Here is a 27,788-nt window from a genome sequence, read left to right as displayed (position 1 = left end):
GGGTTGCTGAAGACCTATTCTACCCCGGATCGTCACGGGTCTCGGATATTTGTTAAAGTATCTCGAAAGTAGATTTGGCTCCAAACTGAATATTGCTCACCAATTCTTATAAACATGTCCGTATTTGCGCCCATTTATACCTTCTGTCAAACTACCCCTGACAAAGTCGTGCAAGAACTCGGCCGAAGTTCATTATAGGAACGAAGCTTTCTACTCGCTCTGTACACCACCAATAGTTTATGCATGTCTTCCATTCTGTGGCGATAACGGAGGCCTTCACTACACATATACGAGATATGGTTCCGTCAAACAACCGCCCATCTTTCACTGTCACAGGTACAAGGCCCCTCTACTCCACTGACGCTCAGCACTGAACGGGTCCCATTATCCAGGCAATAGCGGCCATCAAAGCAGGTCCCATTCGACAACGCGACTTCAGCGAAAGGTCACCTCCAATACAAGCGACGTGCAAATAAAGCGATAACCCTCCCTTAGAAAGTTTCATATCAAGTAGAGCCCTATTTGTTCGTTGTGTTGACATCAATTTATATCTGAACCCCTTTCCGTGGCAAATCGCCAACTTCAAAAGCAGACCCACATACTCACGGCTTCGATCTGGTAGTACCCAACGACCGACCAATCTACAAACAAACAAGGCCGCTCGCGATCTTGACGTGCGCGCAAACATAACCATACTTGTGCAGTTTTTGGTCACTTGAAGTCAAAGCAGAGACCTGTTCCTGTGTTGTAAGTACATATTACTAGTTATACCTCGTAATAATAAGATTTACTGTTTAAGGAGCCATCAAGACCCCTCTCCATGTCTGTATTGATACGTCTGACCCCATCCGGGGAAGGATATGGCAGAAGTGAATGGGTTTCTCCAGAGACACTCAGTTTGTTGTTCAGCCTTCCCGATTCCACCAGGAGCTATACGCCCTGCTGGCAACCTGAGCACATTTTAAAGAGACAATATGGTTGTATTTCACTACCTCAAAGGGCCCTGAACGTGTCATTTGTCGCGGTATTCAACTAACTATTGATATGTCAATAATCGGTCGTGACTTATAGAATTCCGAAGCAATACTTGTATTTTTAGTTGGTATGGTGTGTAGACCTTGCCTTCAGTCACGTTTGTAACACCTTGTATTGTACACGTGTTCGCCTGGTGTCTTGCAAAAGTGATTGAGTAGGATTTTACGCATTTAGCATTTTTTCTAGAAATATGACGAGCGGCACCTAAGAATGGCTTCATAAATTGCATCTCAATTTTATCTCAATTGCGCAAATCGATGCTCATGTCAACTACTGGATTGTCTGGTCCAGACTCGATTATTTACAGACCGCCGTCATACAGCTAGAATATTGCTGAGTGCGGCCTAAAACAACAAACAGTCAAACAATCAAATCAAATCATAGCCTGAAAGTGGAGCTTTCAAGCACTTCCTGGTGTTGCATTGTAGGGCATTCAGATGAGCAAGGAAACAAAACACAGGTTTCAGTTCAAAGACTTAATACGGAGGACAATGTATGTCCTGATGCTGTCCTGACTGACGTAAAGCATTCCTTCCAGCTCAAAGTCGGTATTTCAAATCAATAAGTTTCCTTGATTAATGCATTGTGGGTATTATTGATTAAATCATTTACTTCTGTCGGTCTTCCCGTCTGTCCGTGAGGGCTTCCGCTGAGATATTCAGTTAGGCACGGCTAGCGTACTGCGGGTATGTTATGGATATATTACGGGAATATTGCTGGTATATTATGGATATATTTCGGGTATATTGAGGGAATATTTGGGTATACTGCGGGTATATTATGGATATATTGTGGCTACATTGAGGGAATATTGCGGGCATATTATGGATATATTGTGGGTACATTGTGGATATATTGAGGGAATATTGCTGGTATATCATGGATATATTTCGGGTATATTGCGGGCATATTATGGATATATTGTGGATATATTGGGGGAATATTGCTGGAATATTATGGATATATTTCGGGTATATTGAGGGAATATTTGGGTATACTGCGGGTATATTATGGATATATTGTGGCTATATTGAGGGAATATTGCGGGCATATTATGGATATATTGCGGGTATATTGTGGATATATTGAGGGAATATTGCGGGTATATTAAAGATATATTGAAGGTACGTTATGCGAACATTGCGGGTATATTATGGATATATTGCGGGTATTTTGGGGGAATATTGCGGGTATACTTTGGATATATTGCGGGTATATTATGGATATATTGAGGGAATATTGTGGGTATGTTATGTATATATTGCGGGTATATTGAGGGAATATTGCGGGTATATTGTGGATGTATTGCGGGTATATTGAGGGAATGTTGCGGCCGATATTATGGATATATATGGGTTTATTGCGGAAATATTTGGGTATTATGCCGGTATCATGGATATGTTGCGGGTATATTGCGGGAATGTTGCGGGCGTATTATGGGCCTATTGTGGGTGTGTGACAGGTGTAGAAAATACCACATACCATGTTACTGTTGTCCAAACATAATTCAAACGTGTTTTGACCTTGCTATAAAAGCTTACAAAGCTCAAACAACCCGTTCAAATCACTCGCAGTTGTCAAAAACAGTGATATATAAATATATATCCTGGACCACCTTACACGACTGCTACAGTCTTCAGTCGGCTGATATCGTGTAATCATTGATTTTATTTTTTAGTGGCTACATGTTCAGAGCTCGAGTGTTTTGAACCTTCCCACCTGGGTGTTAGTCTACAGGTGCACGTACAGGTAAACGTACAGGTAAACGTACAGGTAAACGTAGGTCACGAACCCGCCTCTCACCAAGGCGACAAATTCGAAAATCAAGTAAAAGAATTAACCCATCTCGTATAACTGCAACAGCTTAACTTAGAGTATAAATATTGGACTGTTGAGTACATTCTAACGTGAGTGGACGTCCGTTTGAACTTTGTATTTCATAAATATGTAAGAGTGAATGGGAATTGTTTTACGCCGCTTTCAGCGATATTCCAGCAATATCACGGGGGAGACACCGAAATGATGTTTTATTGAGGGCAAGTTGTCAACAAGCACCTAAATGACTAAACAACATTTTATGCCCGCGTTTATGTTACTGAGACGGGCACCATAATCTTAGCAGCAATCTTTGGCGACAAAACCCTTTCCATATTCTTAAGACATCTCTGCTACAGGTAGAGTCCATTGTACGATTCCGAGGACATCATGAGCATGTTTATGAATAGTGATGATACCAGGTGTTCGCGAAAAGGTGAGCGTATCTTGCCCCATTGGTGGCACTCGTCATAAACACATGAAAAGCCAAGTTAATTGTTGACCTGAAAAAACAGGAACATATGGTTCACTATTGGAATTACATCGGACAGCATTTTAATCTCTGATGAGTAAAAATTAGAAATGTCACATAAAACATTTTGAAAGTTTTACTGAGACCTTGAAAGTTGTAGCCCTGATCATATGACTTTCTTTGAAATCTTCGTTGAAAAAGCAAACTCGATTTTACCTTAAACGTTGTGAAATGTAGACACCAAAGACTGTGTGTGTATGTGTGTGTAAGTGTGTGTATGTGTGTCTCTGTATGTGTCTCTCTCTGTGTGTCTGCGTGTGTCTGCGTGTGGGTCTGTCTGTGTGTGTGTGATTGTGTGTATGTTGTGTGTGTGATTGTGTGTATGTTGTGTGTGTCTAAGTGTCTGTGTGTTTGTCTGTCTGTGCGTGTGTGTATGTGTGTTATCTGTGTTTGTTTGTGTGTGTGTGTCAGTGTGTGTATGTTGCGTGTCTACATGTCTGTCTGTCTGTGTCTGCGTATTTGTCTCTGTGTATGCGTGTGTGTGTGTATGTTTGTATGTTTGTGTTTTGTTGTTTTGTGTGTGCGTGCGTGTACATGTATGTGTGCATGTGTGTGTACATTGCAATATCGTAACTTGAGCCCTGTCGAAATTCCACCCTTGCTTTCAAAATATGCAAATATATCAACTAGTGTGTGTGTTTCTGTGTGAGCGAAGACCAGAGTGACGATTTGATTGTGATTCATCCCGATTTATGAGCTTGTAAAACAGACGTCTCGGTGTTCCCAGGCTGCTGGTGAGTGTTCAGTCAGAGATAGGCCACGCAGAGCGTTGCCACAACACCCGGACAGCTAGGTCGGCCTCGTCAATCAGCATGGTGTGTGTCCACCAGTGATGAGTTACCACACAGAACCACACTGTTTGTTTGTTTGTTGTTGCACGCCGCACTCAGCAATATCTCAGCTAAATGACGGCGGTCTGTAAAACATCGAGTCTGGACCAGACAATCCGATGATTGACATCATGAGTATCGATCCACGCAATAGGAATACGACGACATGCATCAACCAAGTCACCGAGCTTGACCACCCGATCCCGTTAGTCGCCTCTTACGACAAGCATGGGTTGCTGAACACCAGTTCTACACCTGATCTGATAACGGTGGTGCACGGGATATAACAGTGTAATGACTGAGGGTGGGTAGCCTACCGGGTGTAGCGCTGCTCGTCTCGACTTAGACCAGGGTTCGATTTGAATCCTACATTGTCACGATGACCCTAGTTCTGTCAGCAGCACCAACCACGCTCCTGCATCTCACCAACCAGTTCCTTGACCTGGGTCAGGTTTGGAGTTCCCATACCGGTACCGTGGTATAATTGACTTACAAGCGGTAGTAACCCAAACACTCTATCGCACAATAGTAAATAGTACAAAATCGTTTTACGTTCAGTGTATTATAACACAACCTTTCATATAAGCATATAACTTTTGCGTATCTTCGTTAGTTCAACAATATACTGAACTGTACAAAAACACGTTCCTTGTCCCATAATTTTGACATGTTTGGGTCTACACTTGTTTAGGATTATGCTCAACGCTTTGGTCTAAACAAGTTAAGATTGATTGATAATAATACATATTAATATGCATTTTGTCGTAAACATGTTTAAATTCTAAACATTATTTAAACACTAAATATGTTTAAGTTCTGAATATATTAAGTATGTGTGACGGTGAGACGATAGCTCATTTCATGTGTTTAGATCTTAAATATGTTTAGATAGAAAACACCATACGTGTATTCCGTTAAGGACTTCAACACATTCCTAAACATGTTTCGATTAAACATTGTCTTGTATATGTTTACAGTGCACAAAGGTCGCTTAAAGGCAGTGACATTGCTCGTTAATTCTGTTGCAGAGAGGTGAGAGCAGTATGGCCTACTTTGACGCCGTCTACCCCCAGGTCCACTACACGCAGCTTCCGACCAGAGCCGCGCCGGTAAGTACTGTACGACGACGTCGGGGACGATGCTGTTCGCGACACCATCTCAGATACCAGTTTGTCAAAACATCCTTTGGTAAAGGGTTCAAAGCATTCTATTAGAATAGACTCTACTAACCGAAGGCATATTTGGGAACGAGTTTTGTGTCACTGTGTCACATGCGACCTACTTGATTCCACTCACACTGTATCCCCTACTTCTACCACAGATTGTGTCCCTTTCCTGAGACAGGATCCGCTGATCTTGGATCGAATCACACCCGTATTACGATGCTTGTGTTGTCTTCGTCCTACCCGTGCGCACGGTTTTCCAAGTAGTAAACGGTCAGCTTCACTTAAGGCTGTTTTTTCCCACGTCAAGCTGGCACGCTGTGATCCTATATGCCAGAAGTACTGTTCCAAGTGGCGTTAAGCTCATACATACACTACTGTCTAACAGTACTAAATAAACCCAACATTCAATAGGCCAGATTGTTATACTGATTAATAGAGTCATTAACAATTCAAATCTGCGAATGAGTATGGTTTAGAAATAGTCAAGAGATGGCTTCACCCATTGTTACCATGTGGGGAATCGAACCCGTGCCCTTGGCCTGACGAGTGGACGCTTTCACCACGAAGCTACCCCACCACCCCTGTGTCAAATGGTGAGAGGGACCTACAACTTCAATCCAAACCTCACAGATATATATGGACATCGTGCAATACGTTATAAGGAAATTATTACAGGAAGGACAGAATAGGCGAGTTGAATAGTACTGGTCAGTGGAGTTGAATAGTACTGGTCAGTGGAGTTGAATAGTACTGGTCAGTTGAGTTGAATAGTACTGGTCAGTGGTGTTGAATAGTACTGGTCAGTGGAGTTGAATAGTACTGGTCAGTTGAGTTGAATAATACTGGACAGTGGTGTTGAATAGTACTTGTCAGTGGTGTTGAAAAATACTGGTCAGTGGAGTTAAATAATACTGGTCAGTGGTGTTGAATAGTACTGGTCAGTGGTGTTGAATAGTACTGGTCAGTTGAGTTGAATAATACTGGACAGTGGTGTTGAATAGTACTTGTCAGTGGTGTTGAATAATACTGGTCAGTGGAGTTAAATAATACTGGTCAGTGGTGTTGAATAATACTGGTCAGTGGTGTTGAATAGTCTGGTCAGTGGAGTTGAATAGTACTGGTCAGTGGTGTTAAATGATACTGGTCTGTGGTGTTGAATAGTACTGGTCAGTGGTGTTGAATAGTACTGGTCAGTGGAGTTGAATAGTACTGGTCAGTGGTGTTAAATAATACTGGTCAGTGGTGTTGAATAGTACTGGTCAGTGGAGTTGAATAGTACTGGTCAGTGGTGTTAAATGATACTGGTCTGTGGTGTTGAATAGTACTGGTCAGTGGTGTTGAATAGTACTGGTCAGTGGAGTTGAATAATACTGGTCAGTGGTGTTAAATAATACTGGTCAGTGGAGTTGAATAGTACTGGTCAGTGGTGTTGAATAGTACTGGTCAGTGGAGTTGAAAAGTACTGGTCAGTGGAGTTGAAAAGTACTGGTCAGTGGTGTTGAATAGTACTGGTCAGTGGTGTTGAATAATACTGGTCTGTGGAGTTGAATAATACTGGTCAGTGAGTGAGTGAGTTGGGTTTAACGCCGCTTTTAACATTATTCCAGTTATATCACGGCGTGTCAGCTTAATGTGGGAGGAAAGCCCGAAGTGATGCAGGTCTCAGACGTTTACCACTTCGGTGAAACCCACGAGCACGGGTATGGTGCTGACACCCCTAGAAACATAATTGGGGCGAACCGGGATTCGAATCCACAATCATAGGTTTCTGGCATGCCAAAGGGACGCAACTCTGCACAGCGAATCGCGGCGCCTTAGACGACTGGGCCACCCGTGCCCCCAATATTGGTCAGTGGAGTTGAATAATACTGGTCAGTGAAGTTGAATAATACTGGTCAGAGGTGTTGAATAGTACTGGTCAGTGGTGTTGAATAGTACTGGTCAGTGGTATTGAATAAATACTGGTCAGTGGTGTTGAATAATACTGGTCAATGGAGTTGAATAATACTGGTCAGTAGAGTTGAATAGTACTGGTCAGTGGTATTAAATAATACTGGTCAGTGGTGTTGAATAATACTGGTCTGTGGAGTTGAATAGTACTGGTCAGTGGTGTTGAATAATACTGGTCAATGGAGTTGAATAATACTGGTCAGTAGAGTCGAATAGTACTGGTCAGTGGTGTTAAATAATACTGGTCAGTGGAGTAGAATAGTACTGGTCAGTGGTGTTGAATAATACTAGTCAATGGAGTTGAATAATACTGGTCAGTAGAGTTGAATAGTACTGGTCAGTGGTGTTAAATAATACTGGTCAGTGGAGTTGAATAGTACTGGTCAGTGGTGTTGAATAATACTGGTCTGTGGAGTTGAATAATACTGGTCAGTAGAGTTGAATAGTACTGGTCAGTGGTGTTGAATAATACTGGTCAGTGGAGTTGAATAGTACTGGTCAGTGGTGTTGAATAGTACTGGTCAGTGTAAAGTTTAGTTGCCGTGGAACAGCAGACAAGCAGGTCTCCGAACGCCTTCCACTATATCGGAATCAGTGTTTATCATACCACTTGAGTGTGTACTACTTCGACCCAGTCAATAATGAGCGTGCGCTTCGAGACCAAACAAATCAACACTGCTAACAGAAATCCACCCTTGAAGACACAAGCTCACAGTCACTTGTTCTGTAATGAGACTCCGTGTGCCGCTAGTAATCTGGGACGCCACTCTTTCTTAGAGTTTATGAACTTCTGCGTCTGACTTAGCCGTTAATGCAATCAATACAACTCCGCCATTATTCGTTACTTTCAATAGCCAGGTTTCACCCAAGTCAATCATTTTTGTTGTATGAATGCAGATCAGGAACGATAACTCTACCTAAACGTGTCACGTGGTGCCAATGCATTGAATGTATTGAGTCTTGTTATATGTTAAGGGAGAAATCTTTGTCAGTTTGTTGACAATTTAAGTACGCTCTTAAGTGAGCCCAGTTAGCCGGTGATATCGGTGGTCGCTATGGCGACGGCTGTAACGGAGGGACCGTTCAGTGAATAGTAATCTCTACGCTGTGAGCTTTTCGAGTGAGATCGGAATCGTATTCGGATTTTGACATGGCGTTCTGTAATGGATTTACTCCCACGGACCGGCTTAGGAAGTTAGAAGCGCAGGAGAAGGAGGGGGGCAGCAAATCAAATACCCCTGTAAGTGGAGTTTCAAATTGTCAGATTTAATCAATGTTAAGGTGTTAACGTTTGTGGAGAGTCCAGTGTTTGAATGAGGAAAGTTAATGTCGAGGTTTGTGTTCCTCGCTGTCGTCGTTTTGTCCTTCAATGACAACTCCACTCTTTTTTTTAAAATACTTCTTCAAACACGGTAAATGTAGATGTAGTGATTGTTGGATGTGGTGGTGTTTTATGTTTAAAGGGAGACCATGCATGTTCCATGTGCAGGCGTTGCCTGCATTTATATTTTAATCCATCTGTGAAACATGGCATTGTTTCTGTAAGGTTCACGGGGCGGTGGGTAGCCTAGTGGTTAAAGCGTTCGCTCGTCACGCCGAAGGCCGGGTTCGATTCCCTACATGGGTATAATGTGTGAAGCCTATTCCAGATGTCCCCCGCCGTAATGTCGCTGGAATATTGCTAAAAACGGCGTAAAATCATAATCACCTAATCAATGTAAAGGTTCCGACCGATACAGGTACTGACACATGGAGATAAACACGGTGGGTTTAGAACAACTTGAACCAAACGTACAAGGGCTGGCCGTCTGCTGGAGCCTAGTGTCTCTGTCTATATCCTGTGATGAATACGTCCCTATTGACATCACCGCGTGCCCTGTCGTGGTACACTCCTCGTGCCCAGCATGGCATGTGATCGGGGGACGTCTCATTCCTACACCATGTGTAATTTGTCTCTAATGTACCTGTCAAGTCATACATTTGCCACCATTAAATACACCGACCTCCCTTACATTGCCTACGTATGACGAGGTGACCCAAATACCGTCAGTGACCTCATTATGTCACACAAATACCGTCAGTGACTTCATGATATCACACAAATACCGTCAGTGACCTCACGATGTCACCCAAGTACCGTCAGTGGCCTTATGAGGTCACACAAATACCGTCAGTGACCTCATAATGTCACACAAATACCGTCAGTGACCTCATGAGATCACACAAATACCGTCAGTGACCTCACGATGTCACCCAACTACCGTCAGTGACCTCATAATGAAACACAAATACCGTCAGTGACCTTATAATGTCACACAAATACCGTCAATGACCATGAGATCACACAAATACCGTCAGTGACCTCATAATGAAACACAAATACCGTCAATGACCATGAGATCACACAAATACCGTCAGTGACCTCATAATGTCACACAAATACCGTCAATGACCATGAGATTACACAAATACCGTCAGTGACCTCACGATGTCACCCAAATACCGTCAGTGACCTCATAATGTCACACAAATACCGTCAATGACCATGAGATCACACAAATACCGTCAGTGACCCCACGATGTCACCCAAATACCGTCAGTGACCTCATGATGACACACAAATACCGTCAGTGACCTCATAATGTCACACAAATACCGTCAGTGACCCCATGAGATCACACAAATACCGTCAGTGATCTCATGAGATCACACAAATACCGTCAGTGACTTCATGAGGTCACACAAATACCGTCAGTGACCTCATAAGATCACACAAATACCGTTAGTGACCTCACGATGTCACCCAAATACCGTCAGTGACCTCATGATGTCACACAAATACCGTCAGTAATCTCATGTCACACAAATACCGTCAGTGACCTCATAATGAAACACAAATACCGTCAGTGACCTCATAATGAAACACAAATACCGTCAGTGACTTCATGAGATCACACAAATACCGTCAGTGACCTCATAATGAAACACAAACACCGTCAGTGACTTCATGAGATCACACAAATACCGTCAGTGACCTCATGCGATCACACAAATACCGTCAGTGACTTCATGAGATCACACAAATACCGTCAGTGACCTCATGAGATCACACAAATACCGTCAGTGACCTCATGCGATCACACAAATACCGTCAGTGACCTTATGAGGTCACACAAATACCGTCAGTGACTTCATGAGGTCACACAGATACCGTCAGTGACCATGAGATTACACAAATACCGTCAGTGACCTCACGATGTCACCCAAATACCGTCAGTGACCTCATGATGTCACACAAATACCGTCAGTGACCTCATAATGTCACACAAATACCGTCAGTGACCTCATAATGTCACACAAATACCGTAAGTGACCATGAGATCACACAAATACCGTCAGTGACCTCATAATGAAACACAAATACCGTCAGTGACTTCATGAGGTCACACAAATACCGTCAGTGACTTCATGAGGTCACACAAATACCGTCAGTGACCTCATGAGATCACACAAATACCGTCAGTCACCTGATGCGATCACACAAATACCGTCAATGACTTCATGAGATCACACAAATACCGTCAGTGACCTCATGCGATCACACAAATACCGTCAGTGACCTCATAATGAAACACAAATGCCGTCAGTGACTTTATGAGATCACACAAATACCGTCAGTGACCTCATAATGAAACACAAATACCGTCAGTGACTTCATGAGGTCACACAAATACCGTCAGTGACCTCATGCGATCACACAAATACCGTCAGTGACCTCATAATGTCACACAAATACCGTCAATGACCATGAGATTACACAAATACCGTAAGTGACCTCACGATGTCACCCAAATACCGTCAGTGACCTCATAATGTCACACAAATACCGTCAATGACCATGAGATCACACAAATACCGTCAGTGACCCCACGATGTCACCCAAATACCGTCAGTGACCTCATGATGACACACAAATACCGTCAGTGACCTCATAATGTCACACAAATACCGTCAGTGACTTCATGAGATCACACAAATACCGTCAGTGACCTCATGAGATAAAACAAATACCGTCAGTGACCTCATGCGATCACACAAATACCGCCAGTGACCTTATGAGATCACACAAATACCGTCAGTGACCTCATGGGATCACACAAATGCCGTCAGTGACTTCATGAGATCACACAAATACCGTCAGTGACCTCATGCGATCACACAAATACCGTCAGTGACTCCATGAGGTCACACAGATACTGTCAGTGACCTCACGATGTCACACAAATACCGTCAGTGACTTCATGTTGTCACACATATAGCGTCAGTGACCTCACGAGGTCACACAAATACCGTCAGTGACCTCATGAGGTCACACAAATACCGTCAGTGACTCGATGAGGTCACACAGATACCGTCAGTGACCTCACGCTGTCACACAAATACCGTCAGTGACTTCATGTTGTCACACAAATACCGTCAGTGACCTCATGAGATCACACAAATACCGTCAGTGACCTCATGCGATCACACAAATGCCGTCAGTGACTTCATGAGATCACACAAATACCGTCAGTGACCTCATGAGGTCACACAGATACCGTCAGTGACTTCATGAGATCACACAGATACCGTCAGTGACTTCATGGGATCACACAAATACCGTCAGTGACCTCATGAGATCACACAAATACCGTCAGTGACCTCATGCGATCACACAAATGCCGTCAGTGACTTCATGAGATCACACAAATACCGTCAGTGATCTCATGAGATCACACAAATACCGTCAGTGACCATGAGATCACACAAATACCGTCAGTGATCTCATGAGATCACACAAATACCGTCAGTGACCTCATGAGGTCACACAGATACCGTCAGTGACCTCATGAGGTCACACAGATACCGTCAGTCACTTCATGAGATCACACAGATACCGTCAGTGACTTCATGAGATCACACAGATACCGTCAGTGACTTCATGAGGTCACACAGATACCGTCAGTGACTTCATGAGATCACACAGATACCGTCAGTGACCTCATGCGATCACACAGATACCGTCAGTGACTTCATGGGATCACACAGATACCGTCAGTGACTTCATGGGATCACACAAATACCGTCAGTGACTTCATGGGATCACACAGATACCGTCAGTGACTTCATGGGATCACACAGATACCGTCAGTGACTTCATGGGATCACACAGATACCGTCAGTGACCTCATGCGATCACACAAATACCGTCAGTGACCCCACCTTGCAGCAGAGGATCCACGCCGCCCCCGCCCCGCCCCGCCCCCGCCCACCTTGCAGCAGAGGATCCACGCCGCCCCCGCCCCCGCCCACCTTGCAGCAGAGGATCCACGCCGCCCCCGCCCCGCCCCGCCCCCGCCCACCTTGCAGCAGAGGATCCACGCCGCCCCCGCCCCGCCCCGCCCCCGCCCACCTTGCAGCAGAGGATCCACGCCGCCCCCGCCCCGCCCCGCCCCCGCCCATCTTGCAGCAGAGGATCCACGCCGCCCCCGCCCCGCCCCGCCCCCGCCCACCTTGCAGCAGAGGATCCACGCCGCCCCCGCCCCCGCCCCGCCCCCGCCCACCTTGCAGCAGAGGATCCACGCCGCCCCCGCCCCCGCCCCGCCCCCGCCCACCTTGCAGCAGAGGATCCACGCCGCCCCCGCCCCGCCCCGCCCCGCCCCCGCCCACCTTGCAGCAGAGGATCCACGCCGCCCCCGCCCCCGCCCCCGCCCCGCCCCGCCCCCGCCCACCTTGCAGCAGAGGATCCACGCCGCCCCCGCCCCGCCCCCGCCCCCGCCCCCACCCCTTCAAATCGTGTTTTCAATAAGACTAATGTTATATTTCACTCCGTTAGTAACCATATGATCTGTAATCCATGTTTATTTCAACTATAAATTTATTAAGTCAAATTGTTTTCAGTTGCAGTGACTGTTGAATTTTTTATTCTTATTAGATAGAAAATAGAGATATTAACTTCTAGCTGTCACCGCTAGTGAATGTACAGATCAAGGGAAAGAGACTGAAATACGCGTACTTATAGCGATAACAGCGTCCTGGCATTCCAGCCCCTATACAAGTATGTGGAGTGGGAGATTTACAGTACAGTCACCCCACATGCCATCAGTTGAATCATAACGCTGTCGATCTCCCCACATACTGTAGCGCTGAGGGCAACCAAGACTCGGGTGTCCCTAGGATATACGTATCTCTCTCAGGTCTCTGGGGTAAAGGGGTATCTATAAATGAAGGAACTTAGATACAGGCGTATCCCTCTCGGGGGTTTCTGGGATTGAGGGAGATTACTACTCAATTATCTCCCCTGGAAACAACTTAAAACTAACCCTAGGGACTACGAATCAATAACTGGTCAATATCGTGGGGAATATCAAAGGAAGGGAAAACACTGTTCAGAAGCACTCGCGTGTAATATATTCGTCAGTTATCGTGCTTATAGTGACGAATAAGTTAGTAAGTTTGGTTCAAAGCACTTTGGGCAGTATTTCAGTTGTATTAGTTTGATGTGGGGGAAAAGCTCCAGGATAAACACAGGTTGAAAGTTTACTTAAGTGACGACTACTGGTACGGGGATGTACACGTCGGAGCTTTGAACACTCCACCAGCATTTCCTGCAGCGAGGGGACGCAACTCTGAAAGCACCTTGTATATCATTTAACCATGCAGGTACATTAACATGCATTCACAAACCATCAGCGGTTTATGTAACGTTGATCCTCCAGTGCCATGACCATCATCCATAGAGAAGTAAGAGGCACGGGTGGCCAAGTCGTCTAAGGCGCCACAATTCAATGTGCAGAGTTACATCCCTTGGGCACACCAAAAACCTATGATCGAGAATTCGAATCCCGCTTCGCCTCGGTTATATTTCTAGGTTTTCAGCACTATGCCCGTGCTCGTGATTTCACCAAAGTTGTAAACGTCTGCGACCTGCATCACTTCGGACTTTCCTTCCACAATCAGCAGACATGCCGTGATATAACTGGAATACTGTTCAAAGCGGCCTTAAATTCAGTCACTAGTTTGTCTGGTCCAAAGTGCAATGTTTACAGTCGCCTTGATATGGCTGGAATATTTTGACTGAAACAACACTCATATACCTAGCATGAAGCCACTAAACCTACCTCACGCCCCAGACAGAAACAGAACTCGTGTTATTCTGGGACGTGACGAATAGCGACTCGTGCCCTTCTCGTGGCTATGTTTCCGACTGCGCAAACGGGCATAGCTAAACGACTTGTCAACTTGTTGCTTATAATTCACGTATATCTCCCGAACCTCACATATGTTCCATGCTATTAAACACATTGGGACTAACAGTATTATGCAGTATGATTAAACACATTGGGACTAACAGTATTATGCAGTATGATTAAACACATTGGGAGTAACAGTATTATGCAGTATGATTAAACACATTGGGACTAACAGTATTATGCAGTATTATGAAACACGTTGGGACTAACAGTATTATGCAGTATGATTGAATACATTGGGACTAACAGTATTATGCAGTATGATGAAACACATTGGGACTAACAGTATTATGCAGTATGATTGAACACATTGGGACTAACAGTATTATGCAGTATGATTAAACACATTGGGACTAACAGTATTATGCAGTATGATTAAACACATTGGGACTAACAGTATTATGCAGTATGATTGAACACATTGGGACTAACAGTATTATGCAGTATGATTGAATACATTGGGACTAACAGTATTATGCAGTATGATGAAACACATTGGGACTAACAGTATTATGCAGTATGATTAAACACATTGGGACTAACAGTATTATGCAGTATGATGAAACACATTGGGACTAACAGTATTATGCAGTATGATTGAACACATTGGGACTAACAGTATTATGCAGTATGATGAAACACATTGGGACTAACAGTATTATGCAGTATGATTAAACACATTGGGACTAACAGTATTATGCAGTATGATTGAACACATTGGGACTAACAGTATTATGCAGTATGATTGAATACATTGGGACTAACAGTATTATGCAGTATGATGAAACACATTGGGACTAACAGTATTATGCAGTATGATTAAACACATTGGGACTAACAGTATTATGCAGTATGATGAAACACATTGGGACTAACAGTATTATGCAGTATGATTGAACACATTGGGACTAACAGTATGATGCAGTATGATTAAACACATTGGGACTAACAGTATTATGCAGTATGATGAAACACATTGGGACTAACAGTATTATGCAGTATGATTAAACACATTGGGACTTACAGTATTATGCAGTATGATTAAACACATTGGAACTAACAGTATTATACAGTATGATTAAACACATTGGGACTTACAGTATTATGCAGTATGATTAAACACATTGGGACTAACAGTATTATGCAGTATGATTAAACACATTGGGACTTACAGTATTATGCAGTATGATTAAACACATTGGAACTAACAGTATTATGCAGTATGATTAAACACATTGGGACTAACAGTATTATGCAGTATGATTAAACACATTGGGACTAACAGTATTATGCAGTATGATGAAACACATTGGGACTAACAGTATTATGCAGTATGATTAAACACATTGGGACTTACAGTATTATGCAGTATGATTAAACACATTGGAACCAACAGTATTATGCAGTATGATGAAACACATTGGGACTTACAGTATTATGCAGTATGATTTAACACATTGGGACTAACAGTATTATGCAGTATGATGAAACACATTGGGACTTACAGTATTATGCAGTATGATTAAACACACTGGGACTAACAGTATTATGCAGTATGATTAAACACATTGGGACTAACAGTATTATGCAGTATGATTAAACACATTGGGACTAACAGTATTATGCAGTATGATTAAACACATTGGGACTAACAGTATTATGCAGTATGATTGAACACATTGGGACTAACAGTATTATGCAGTATGATTGAATACATTGGGACTAACAGTATTATGCAGTATGATGAAACACATTGGGACTAACAGTATTATGCAGTATGATTAAACACATTGGGACTAACAGTATTATGCAGTATGATGAAACACATTGGGACTAACAGTATTATGCAGTATGATTGAACACATTGGGACTAACAGTATTATGCAGTATGATGAAACACATTGGGACTAACAGTATTATGCAGTATGATTAAACACATTGGGACTAACAGTATTATGCAGTATGATTGAACACATTGGGACTAACAGTATTATGCAGTATGATTGAATACATTGGGACTAACAGTATTATGCAGTATGATTAAACACATTGGGACTAACAGTATTATGCAGTATGATTAAACACATTGGGACTAACAGTATTATGCAGTATGATGAAACACATTGGGACTAACAGTATTATGCAGTATGATTGAACACATTGGGACTAACAGTATGATGCAGTATGATTAAACACATTGGGACTAACAGTATTATGCAGTATGATGAAACACATTGGGACTAACAGTATTATGCAGTATGATTAAACACATTGGGACTTACAGTATTATGCAGTATGATTAAACACATTGGAACTAACAGTATTATACAGTATGATTAAACACATTGGGACTTACAGTATTATGCAGTATGATTAAACACATTGGGACTAACAGTATTATGCAGTATGATTAAACACATTGGGACTTACAGTATTATGCAGTATGATTAAACACATTGGAACTAACAGTATTATGCAGTATGATTAAACACATTGGGACTAACAGTATTATGCAGTATGATGAAACACATTGGGACTAACAGTATTATGCAGTATGATTAAACACATTGGGACTAACAGTATTATGCAGTATGATTGAACACATTGGGACTAACAGTATTATGCAGTATGATTGAATACATTGGGACTAACAGTATTATGCAGTATGATGAAACACATTGGGACTAACAGTATTATGCAGTATGATTAAACACATTGGGACTTACAGTATTATGCAGTATGATTAAACACATTGGAACTAACAGTATTATGCAGTATGATGAAACACATTGGGACTTACAGTATTATGCAGTATGATTTAACACATTGGGACTAACAGTATTATGCAGTATGATGAAACACATTGGGACTTACAGTATTATGCAGTATGATTAAACACACTGGGACTAACAGTATTATGCAGTATGATTAAACACATTGGGACTTACAGTATTATGCAGTATGATTAAACACATTGGGACTTACAGTATTATGCAGTATGATTAAACACTTTTATGTGTATCTTTGGTATATTTTGAAATGCAAGACACATGTAAAATCAAATTCTTCCTGTGGGATTGTTTGACCGAAGTATTTGAAGTCATACGCGCATTCTGATTGGTTTGTCGTATTTTTGCACGTAAGATTTATCGATTGGGTGACGAGTCTTCTTGCAGGTTACGGAAAGGAGCGAGTGATGATGAATAAAACAGAACATGTTTGTTCTTTTGTCGAGCAAAACTTTCAGAATCGTTTCTAAAGTTTTACTGTATTCAACATATTGTCTATCTATGTGCGCTCACCACCTTCGAAGCAAGATCGCAAAATCAACATGTATTAGGGATTTCACGCAGGCCGTGATATTTGACCTTATGCGGCGTTACGCGATTTACCTGGCTGATTGTCCTGTACAATCGGGTAACCATAAGCTTGAATGAAGCTAGCAACATGGTCTTTGTGGCCACGAATGAGACAGGCGAGGTCGCATTATTCCCTATTGTGCCACCTGTTCACTTTCATATAGCCACTGTAATACTGCCTGACAATCCGTGTGTAGAACGTCGCACAATGACGTAGACTAGCTCAGCGCCTTCGTGATATGATCTGTGTGTGTTGGTCGCCATCTTTATCAAACTCCACACGCAACTGTGTTGTTTGAAACCACCGCGACCTTCCATAATTAGTTGCTCTACTGGAGAATGTTTCTTAACGTGGAAGCGATCTATCATGTACAGTGTTGTAACGCTATACAGTAACGTACACACGTATGTCCTGGTTTTATGTGGTGTCAATTGCCACCTAAAGGCACCTCCCGGAGACAAACAGGGTAATTAGCATCGTTTATTGGTGAAACACGATAGTGCTGGTATATCCTACACAAGCAATTAACCTGTAGTGTTCGTGTGATAAATATAAGAGCTTTCGTATTCATTAATATAGTTTCTTTTTAAGCTTACGGGTATTTTAACAAACTTATACTCATGCAGTTTCCAAAGGCAAAGATTTGCATTAATTTCGTCAACCAACTCGATTCTCTCTAAACATATTTGAAATATTACAAAAAAATCATATTGATTTCAATTAGGATTAACATATACTCCTATTTGGCGTACATCAAGCATGACCAACACTGCCACTAACACACGCCTTTTAACATTTGAAATACTTGTTTTAATATATGTAAGGTTTACATATTTGGAAATATATTATGCCAAGGGTAAGAAATTGTGCTCTCAGGATTTTTAGCCTTGTTTATTTCATCCATCAAATTGCTCTTTGTTTTATGTGCTAATGTGAGAGTGTTTGCTGGTTACAGACAAGCAGACGTGTTTCAGTTCAATGACTCCTCCCTACTGGTTGTTCGGTTCAATGACTTCTCCCTGCTTGTTGTTCTGTTCAATGACTTCTCCCTGCTGGTTGTTCGGTTCAATGACTCCTCCCTACTGGTTGTTCAGTTCAATGACTTCTCCCTGCTGGTTGTTCGGTTCAATGACTCCTCCCTACTTGTTGTTCATTTCAATGACTTCTCCCTACCAGTTGTTCATTTCAATGACTTCTCCCTACTGGTTGTTCATTCCAATGACATCTTCCTACTGGTTGTTCATTCCAATGACTTCTCCCTACTGGTTGTTCATTCCAATGACTTCTCCCTACTGGTTGTTCAGTTCAATGACTTCTCCCTACTGGTTGTTCAGTTCAATGACTTCTCCCTACTGGTTGTTCTGTTCAATGACTTCTCCCTACTGGTTGTTCAGTTCAATGACTTCTCCCTACTGGTTGTTCAGTTCAATGACTTCTCCCTACTGGTTGTTCTGTTCAATGACTTCTCCCTACTGGTTGTTCAGTTCAATGACTTCTCCCTACTGGTTGTTCAGTTCAATGACTTCTCCCTACTGGTTGTTCTGTCCAATGACTTCTCCCTACTGGTTGTTCTGTCCAATGACTTCTCCCTACTGGTTGTTCAGTTCAATGACTTCTCCCTACTGGTTGTTCTGTCCAATGACTTCTCCCTACTGGTTGTTCAGTTCAATGACTTCTCCCTACTGGTTGTTCAGTTCAATGACTTCTCCCTGCTGGTTGTTTCAATCCAGTGACTATTGCTGCTGTTGTTTCAGACAGATGGGTGCTACCTGTTCATCCTGTTCCCGACCCACGGGGGTAAGAACGTGCAGGAGGCGGGTCAGGACTGTGTGAGGGCCAGTCGCACGGTGGGGATATACGGCGGCAGGTTTGTCGGCATCGCTAGGAAGGTGAGTGCTGACTACATATGAAAAACTTGTATAAATTCACCAATACCATCTTTAAAAATGTTGAAGCTGCTATACAACGTGTAGGAGATTCACCAAGTCGACCACCAAGTGTCATAACTCTTGAGGCTACCTACGAAACACATGGCGTCCGCACATATATTTAACATCAGAGGTTGCATCTGAACTGTGCTTGTCCTAGAAATGATTGTGAATAAGTAAACTGTACTGTACATGATGCCGTGTCGGTGACACACACCAGACAGGGACGAGCTTTACACATTTACATGCACTCAAACATAAGATATAAATGGGAAAGGGGTGTGAGGATGTACACGTAGTTATTAGGTCACTTTAATATTATAAAAAGTCCTACTAATACCTGTTGAAGTGGCGAATCCAGGAATTCTTTGAAATTGTTAAAATATTCGCACTGAACAAAAACATGTCGTCTTTCTTGTTGCCATACAGTACCCACCTACCTCACATAAATTACAACAATTTTAAACACAATATAAGATTTACTTTTTCATAAATATTTAATTGATTCAAATATATTTGTAAGAAGCAGTTACGGCTCAAAACGTTAGAAATTGCAGCTATAAGATGATGTCTCTTAATAATTACATGAAAATTCATAGTGGGACACTAGTGTCTATAGTTGACATTGCACTGACACACATGTACCACGTGGGCAAGTGACTTTGTTCGAAATGTGCCTCTATTCACCCAGCAGCGAATGGGTACCCGGTAGGATGAGATGGCAATGTGGCTGTTAACCTTCTAGCGAATCACAGGCAGCTTAGGTTGTATAATCCCCAGGGAGCTGAGCATGATTGTAAGTTTGGGCATACCCCCGTGTGGTGTTGAAATATGCGCAATATAAGAATTAACAAAATGGCCTTTATTGCAAGTGATGTAATGGCATTTGATTAGCTAACATTACCTAAAAGACTGCCCACTAACGGATTATTGTTTCCTGATTGGCTGATAAATTAGTGGGCGGGGCTTGTACAACATTATTGTGCTGACCGGTGTCTCTGATTTCGTATTATATATATAAACCACTGCCACAACAGATTTTACGCTTACACACCATTGAAGTTAATACAAACGTTTGGCGCAGGAGTGTAGGCAAATTTACACGTGTCTGTATTTTTACGGACCCGTGAAGATCCGGGGTAGAATAGGTCTTCAGCAACCCATGCTTGCCGTAAAAGGCGACTATGCTTGTCGTATAAGGCGACTAACGGGATCGGGTGGTCAGGCTCGCTGACTTGGTTGATGCACGTCATCGATTTCAATTGCGTGGATCGATGCTCATGATATCAATCACTGGATTGTCTGGTCCAGACTCGATTATTTACAGACCGCTGTCATATAGATGGAATACTGCTGAGTGGGGCGTTAGACATCAAACCAACCAACCAACAACTGTATTTTTACGAGAGTGATCTGTTTTTTTCACTCGACCTGATCTGTCCGTGATGCTAACGATGTCATTCCATTGCAAGGTTTTCAGTTATGGCTATGACTCGTCGGTGGATGAAGGCTGTATCGTTTTTTACTTCCCGTCACGTGATTCCGCCGACATGTTCTTCCGGTCAGACCCGAAGTTCAAGCAGCCCGACTTCCCCCAGTGCGCAGGTCACTGTCAGGCGTGGGTGGTGGACCGCCATTACTCGCCAGACAACGAAGGAGGTGCGACGGCAATATATATACATGTACAGAATACATCCAGTGTTTGTCACATAGTGACATACCATCATCGCTGCTGTGAAACCATCCTCGATTGCCCAGTGTATAATATTTCCATTTTCGTATAATAAATACCCTGGACCCATTTGTAAACATAGCTCCAGTTTGGACGTCACTGTCACTACCTTTCTGATCACACTGTGAAGATCCGGGTTAGAATAGGTCTTCAGCAACCCATGCTTGTCGTAAAAGGTGACTATGCTTGACGTAATAGGCGACTAACGGGATCGGGTGGTCAGGCTCTCTGACTTGATTGATGCATGTCATCGTATCTTAATTGCGTAGATCGATGCTCATGATGTCATTCACTGGACTGTCTGGTCCAGACGCGATTATTTACAGACCGCCGTCATATAGCTTGAATATTGCTGAATGCGGCGTTAAACAACAAACAAAACTTTCTGATCACGTTCTTCCCACAGAATGTCTCTCGGATGTAAATGTAATTCGATTGGACGGCAATGTTGTAGCGTGGTGACGCCTGAAGCTGTGGCGAGGGATGGGTTCAGGGTTTTAATCGTAATAGAATGAAGATATAACAAACTGGATATTCAAGGATGCAGTTATCCATGCACTAATGCGTGTAGCCATGTCGCTCCTGCGATCTACGCACCATCAAATATGTGGAATCATTACATAGGTGCATGTTATGTGCCATTTGTTCTGAACACTGCCATGTTAGACAAGGAAATCCAAATCTGAAGATACACATATATATTTGGGGATTTTTTCGACCGGTATTTGTCTTCGGACAATTACCGTTAATTATTGTTTCATTGTACTATCAACACTCAGAATACAGTATACTAGAACTCAAAGTCCTTGATCTCGAAATACCAGTCTAAGACGATGTAACGTCACGATACCCGCTTAACCATCATCGGTACCATGGTCATATCTCGGCGGGTTTCTTGAACAACAAACAACTGGATATATTTATAAGATTCACGGTTTTCAGTTTGACAGCACATGTTTCCCTTGCAGCTCTGAACACGTTCATGATCTCGGAGATCCGCCTGAAGGACCCCGACTGCTACATGCACTACAAACACAACTTCGCCACGCCCTTCGCCGACCTCCTCCAGAAGTACCATGCCCAGCCCTACGTCGTGCAGACCTCCAGTGTGATGGGCATCAGGCGCTTCTACAAGGACCCCAACCACATCGTCACCGTCCACTTGTTCCGGAGCCCCCTCAACCTCGAGGATGTCATGAACGATGGTATGTTGTTGAGATGAGGCGCGTAGAGAGTTTTGGTCCACCAGGATGGCATATGTCACTGCCTTGTTAGGTATGTAATGGAACCTCTGAACCACAAGGATGTTATTTGTCACTACCCTGATCAGGTATGGAACATAACCCTTGAACCACGAGGATGTTATTAATTTTGTCACTTCCCTGATCAGGTATGTTACTGAATCCCTGAACCACGAGGATGTTATTTGTCACTACCCTGATCAGGTATGGAACATAACCCTTGAACCACGAGGATGTTATTAATTTTGTCTTTTCCCTGATATGGCATGTAACAAAACCCTTCAACCACGAGGATGTTATTTGTCACTACCCTGATATGGTATGTAACACAACCCTTGAACCACGAGGATGTTATTAAATTTGTCACTACCCTGATGAGGTATGTTACTGAACCCCTGAACCACGAGGATGTTTTCAATATTGTCACTACCCTGATATGGTATGTAACATAACCCTTGAACCACGAGGATGTTGTTAATTTTGTCACTACCCTGATGAGGTATGTTACTGAACCCCTGAACCACGAGGATGTTTTCAATATTGTCACTACCCTGATATGGTATGTAACATAACCCTTGAACCACGAGGATGTTGTTAATTTTGTCACTCCGCTGATAAGGTATGTAACATAACCCTTGAACCACGAGGATGTTTTAAATATTGTCACTACCCTGATAAGGTATGTAACACAACCCTTGAACCACGAGGATGTTTTTAATTTTGTCACTACCCTGATAAGGTATGTAACATAAGCCTTGAGCCACGAGGATGTTATTTGTCACCTGCCTGATGAGGTGTGTAAAGGAACCCTTTAATCACGAGGATGAAATCAATAGTAGCCAGCAGTGGGTTCGAACCCCTTCCTCAGCCTTATTTACTTTGGACTTTTCTCGCACTTCTGACATGCACAGAAACAACTGTTATAATCCGCGCTGTTCAAACTGACGTTAATGACTTTTGTTTAAAGTGGAGGTTAGGCGGTGGGGTAGCCTTGTGATTAAAGCGTTCGCCCGTCACGCCGAAAACACGGGTTCTATTTCCAACATAAGTACAATGTGTGAAGCCCATTTCTGGTGTACCCCGCCATGATCTTGCTGGAATATTGCTAAAAGTGGCGTAAAAACATACTCACTCAAAGTGGAGCTGTCCCTAACTCATTCACAACTCAAGCACAGGTCATTGTTGACGAAATCAACTACTGTCCATGACAAGGCCCTTTTACGGCGCTTCGGATATACCTGCTCGGTGTCTCAAACAATTTGCACAATGCCGGGATGGGAATACTCGTCAGTGATATGATGACCACTGGTCAATGCCGACACGGTCGTCACCAATCTATGTAGTATCAATAGTCTGTAGCCATTATGTCCAACGATTCACCTAGCCAGTGGTTTAACTACCAACCCTGGATTCCCTGCACAAAGGAAGAAGAGAGTGAGTGAGTGAGTGAGTTGGGATTAACGCCGCTTGGAATAATTATCCAGTTATATCGCGTGTCAGCTCACTGTGTGATTGACATTCTAGAAGTTGGTAAGTAAGTCAGAAAATGTACACATTTATGGACAACAACTTCTGGTTTATTGCATATAGCGACGTTTCGATTTAATTAGGATCGAATCAGCTTGTCACAACCGTTGAACCCTTTTAATCCTTATCCTTACTGTACATCTGGCTTCAACCATTTATCTGTATGCTACTTGTTATCCTTACTGTACACCTGGCTTGATCACCCGTGTGCTTCATCACCTGTGTGCTCTTTGTTATTCTTACTGTACATCTGGCTTCATCCGTTTATCTGTATGCTGCTTGTTATCTATTACCTGTTGTTGTCAATGTTAACCTGCTGCTTATCACGGAATGTCGTACATATATACATGTACCTCTCATCCCTAGTCTTGGTTGTTGTCACTGCAGCTTGGTAATGGTGTAAAAATCTACATCGAAACAGTAAATCAGAAGTTGTTATCCATAACGGTGTATTTGTGTTGCGTGTCGGCTTGACAAACCCGATATTTCGGAGGAAAGCCTGAAGTGATGCAGGCTTCAGACGGTTAGCATTTAGTTAAACCCATGAACACAGTGGTGCTGACGAAGCGGGAAATATAATTAGGGTGGAGGCGGAGTTCGATTCCACGATCATAGGATTCTGGCACGACTAAGGGCCGCAACTCTGCACAATGAATTGCGGCATCTAAGACGACTGAGACATCCGTGCCACCTAGTGGATAGGGAAAGATAACTCATCTGCACCGGTCAAGGTGCTATGGTGGATTTTGTAAATTAAACCATTACTCTTAAATTATCTCAATCCTCATCTTTTCTTCACAGGAATGTACCAGAGCCTTAGACAAACTCACAATTCACTCGCTTACGAAATGACAACAGTTTTCACCATCGACCCGAGGGCCTGTCCATAGCCTTGGTAACGTGACACCCCTGGCGCGTGGAGACGACTACAGTAGAAAGGATATGCACCCATGACGTCTGATTGCCTCCCTTACCTGTTTATGAGTCTGAGATGCTGCACGTGCTGGCAGTGCAACATCATCGTCCTCCAGTCTATCGGCATCAGGAGTTGTCGGGGGTGACTAAGGTCTGGACATTTGGTAGCTGTGGCAAATCTAAAAATCTTGTCTTTGTCTGCTCAAATTTTGTAATGAATATGTAGAAGTTAATCACCGGTCTCAGTACCCCACGCCAGTGTTTCACGGCACCATTGTGTGCACGATATCTGCACCTACACTTGGAATGAGTCCCCTTTAACAAATCGCTACAATCATCGACCAGGCAATCCGGTACAGGTGTTCCCTGGCGATAACGCTGTACAGATGAAGTGTACCTGAAGACTGTCTGTTGGTGGTATGCTAGTGTAGTCTAAGGACATCGTCGGATCCCAAGATGTTATATATATAATCGTTTCACTAAGGAACCTTAGCAGTACATAGACTTACGATAGTCGTGCCGCTAAGAACGTCCCACAAAACGTTCTCAGCGCCACGACTATCGTAAGGCCCTTTGGCAGAACAACAAATATGTACTTCAACTGTGTATACTAATCAACTATTGACAGGGAGACAGATTACACATTATAGTTACACATGTTTATATATACAGTAAACTACGGTTATAACGAACACAAATGGACCACTAATTTTAGTTCGTTATAACCGTAATTCGGTATAAGCATACATACAACATCTATACAGCAAATGGCGGTAACCAAAAAGTAAGTTCGTAATATCCGTCAGTTCGTTACAAGCGTGTTGGTTATAAACGTATTTTACTGTATTCAGTTTTGTATATCATTGAATAACGGAAGCATCCCTATCAACCGTTGGGTAGTATATGTGAAGGGGAAACGTGGACCTTGCTGGCGTGTGAGGATACAGCTACTTTCTGTTTGATGGGCAAGCGACTTTAACGAGGTTCTCTCCATGCCTTGAATCAGTTTCATATTATGATTAATAATTTATCGGTCCCTGGGAAACCAAAAGCTTTACTTCAGTCCTATTTTACTTTAGCACCGAATAATAATTTCAGTAACAAGACATGATGGGAATGTTTGAAGGGTTCGAAGTGACGAAGTGGATTGATTCAGACCTATTTCTGGGCTTGCCCTAACTTCATCTTAAAGATCATCCCTACTCCACACAAGTAGAACACGTTTGTTTACAATCGCCTTCAACGGCCGTTCAAAGAAACAGATTGAAAGACAAAACTGTAGCTATATCTTGGTGGCATTTTAGATGTTGCCGTATCACTGAAGAGTGTTTCGGTACAGATGCTGCTCAAGGACTGGCATCTGTCCTGAAACGTCTCATTGAATAAAGAATTTGAAATCCATAACACCGCCTTAACGCTGAAGATTTTGTTAATTTTTTATTAATCCAGCTAACCGTATTATTAAAAAAATTATTTGTAATTTAATTTTTCATCACTATTTCGACAACCGTGCAAATTGTTTGAAAATACATCTGACACCCCAAATCAACACGTGACACGTGATGTCTCGTGACTACATATAGCTGGGTCCAGTCAGATGGCGGCACTATCCAATGGTCCAGGTTTTAGCCCGTTGAAGCGTGCACACTGTTCACTTGGCGTTGTGTGTTAATGTTACATGTATAAACTGACTTTCAATCAAAACGTTATAGACGCAGGGATGACAGACATGAACTCTTATAACTTTCCAATCAGGTCTTCTATGATTCTTCTTTAACTTCGATGTGAACTACAACTGTGGGTAGCTACATCACATATACGCAACTTTATCAGTTTTGTTATATTTTTGAAATTCATTGAAGAATTATGCCATGTTTGTACCTTTGTAACCCCGTAAGTCCGGCATTGAAAAGTTCATAACCTATAACCTATGACTCGTTAATTCGGACATTTGTATATTCGGACGATTTCACGTTGATCAGGTTATTCGGATTAACGGTTTTCACTGTATTTAGATTAATATAGATTGATGTGGTTGATAAAGATAACTTTGAGTTACTCAGAAATAGCCTTAGTATACGGTAGAGGCCTGGATCCGCTGGTCGGGGTTCGAATCTGTTGGAATGACTGAACCAACCACGCTCACCCTAGCGGAATGCCCCGACGCATCAGTATACGCAGTCCAGGGGTAGTGTACAGGGCTCGGGGCTTTCAATGGGGCACTACTGGGAAACCTCCCTAGTCCGGACCACCGTCCGGATTCACGAGGTTTCAGCGTATTTCTAAAGATGTAAATGTGTCTTAAGTCGAAATCGTCCTGCGTCAATCTGTTTATGCAGTAGCATTATAGTTTCTTTTCAGTTTACTTTTCTTTGTTATTTATTAACAGTACGTATTAGCCCCGCATCAAGCGACACTGTGATACATGTATATACTAAGAAATAAAGTCCGTCCATTTTGTAAAT

The 27,788-nt window shown here is 42.7% G+C and overlaps 1 protein-coding gene across 2 annotated transcripts; it reads left to right on the top strand.

The window, feature by feature from the left end:
• The first annotated feature begins 590 nt into the window (after window positions 1-590).
• On the top strand, window positions 591-27,787 carry LOC124112716. 2 transcript variants are annotated; one of them, XM_046472953.2, is made up of 6 exons: window positions 591-747; window positions 5,241-5,321; window positions 19,735-19,869; window positions 21,381-21,567; window positions 22,609-22,845; window positions 25,210-27,787. In XM_046472953.2, exons 2-6 carry the CDS (start codon window positions 5,256-5,258, stop codon window positions 25,296-25,298), a joined length of 714 nt encoding a protein of 237 aa, XP_046328909.2. In that variant the 5' UTR covers window positions 591-747; window positions 5,241-5,255; the 3' UTR covers window positions 25,299-27,787. The 2 variants fall into 2 exon arrangements, with proteins under 2 accessions (XP_046328909.2, XP_046328831.2); XM_046472875.2 differs by lacking the exons at window positions 591-747; window positions 5,241-5,321 and adding an exon at window positions 8,355-8,568.
• Window position 27,788: the final 1 nt, after the last annotated feature.

The sequence above is a fragment of the Haliotis rufescens genome, unplaced genomic scaffold, assembly GCF_023055435.1.
Source record: "Haliotis rufescens isolate VD_foot unplaced genomic scaffold, xgHalRufe1.0.p SCAF_17, whole genome shotgun sequence".
Lineage (NCBI taxonomy): Eukaryota > Metazoa > Mollusca > Gastropoda > Lepetellida > Haliotidae > Haliotis > Haliotis rufescens.
Note: the sequence above shows the minus strand (reverse complement) of the source record. Positions and strands in the feature narration are given on the sequence as shown.

Bases quoted from the DNA above. Each gene is read 5' to 3' on its own strand.
- LOC124112716 (XM_046472875.2), top strand. From the start codon at position 8,479: ATGGCGTTCTGTAATGGATTTACTCCCACGGACCGGCTTAGGAAGTTA. The intron at 21,568-22,608 runs GTGCGACGGCAA...TTTCCCTTGCAG, and splicing joins CTCGCCAGACAACGAAGGAG to CTCTGAACACGTTCATGATC. The intron at 22,846-25,209 runs GTATGTTGTTGA...TTTTCTTCACAG, and splicing joins CGAGGATGTCATGAACGATG to GAATGTACCAGAGCCTTAGA.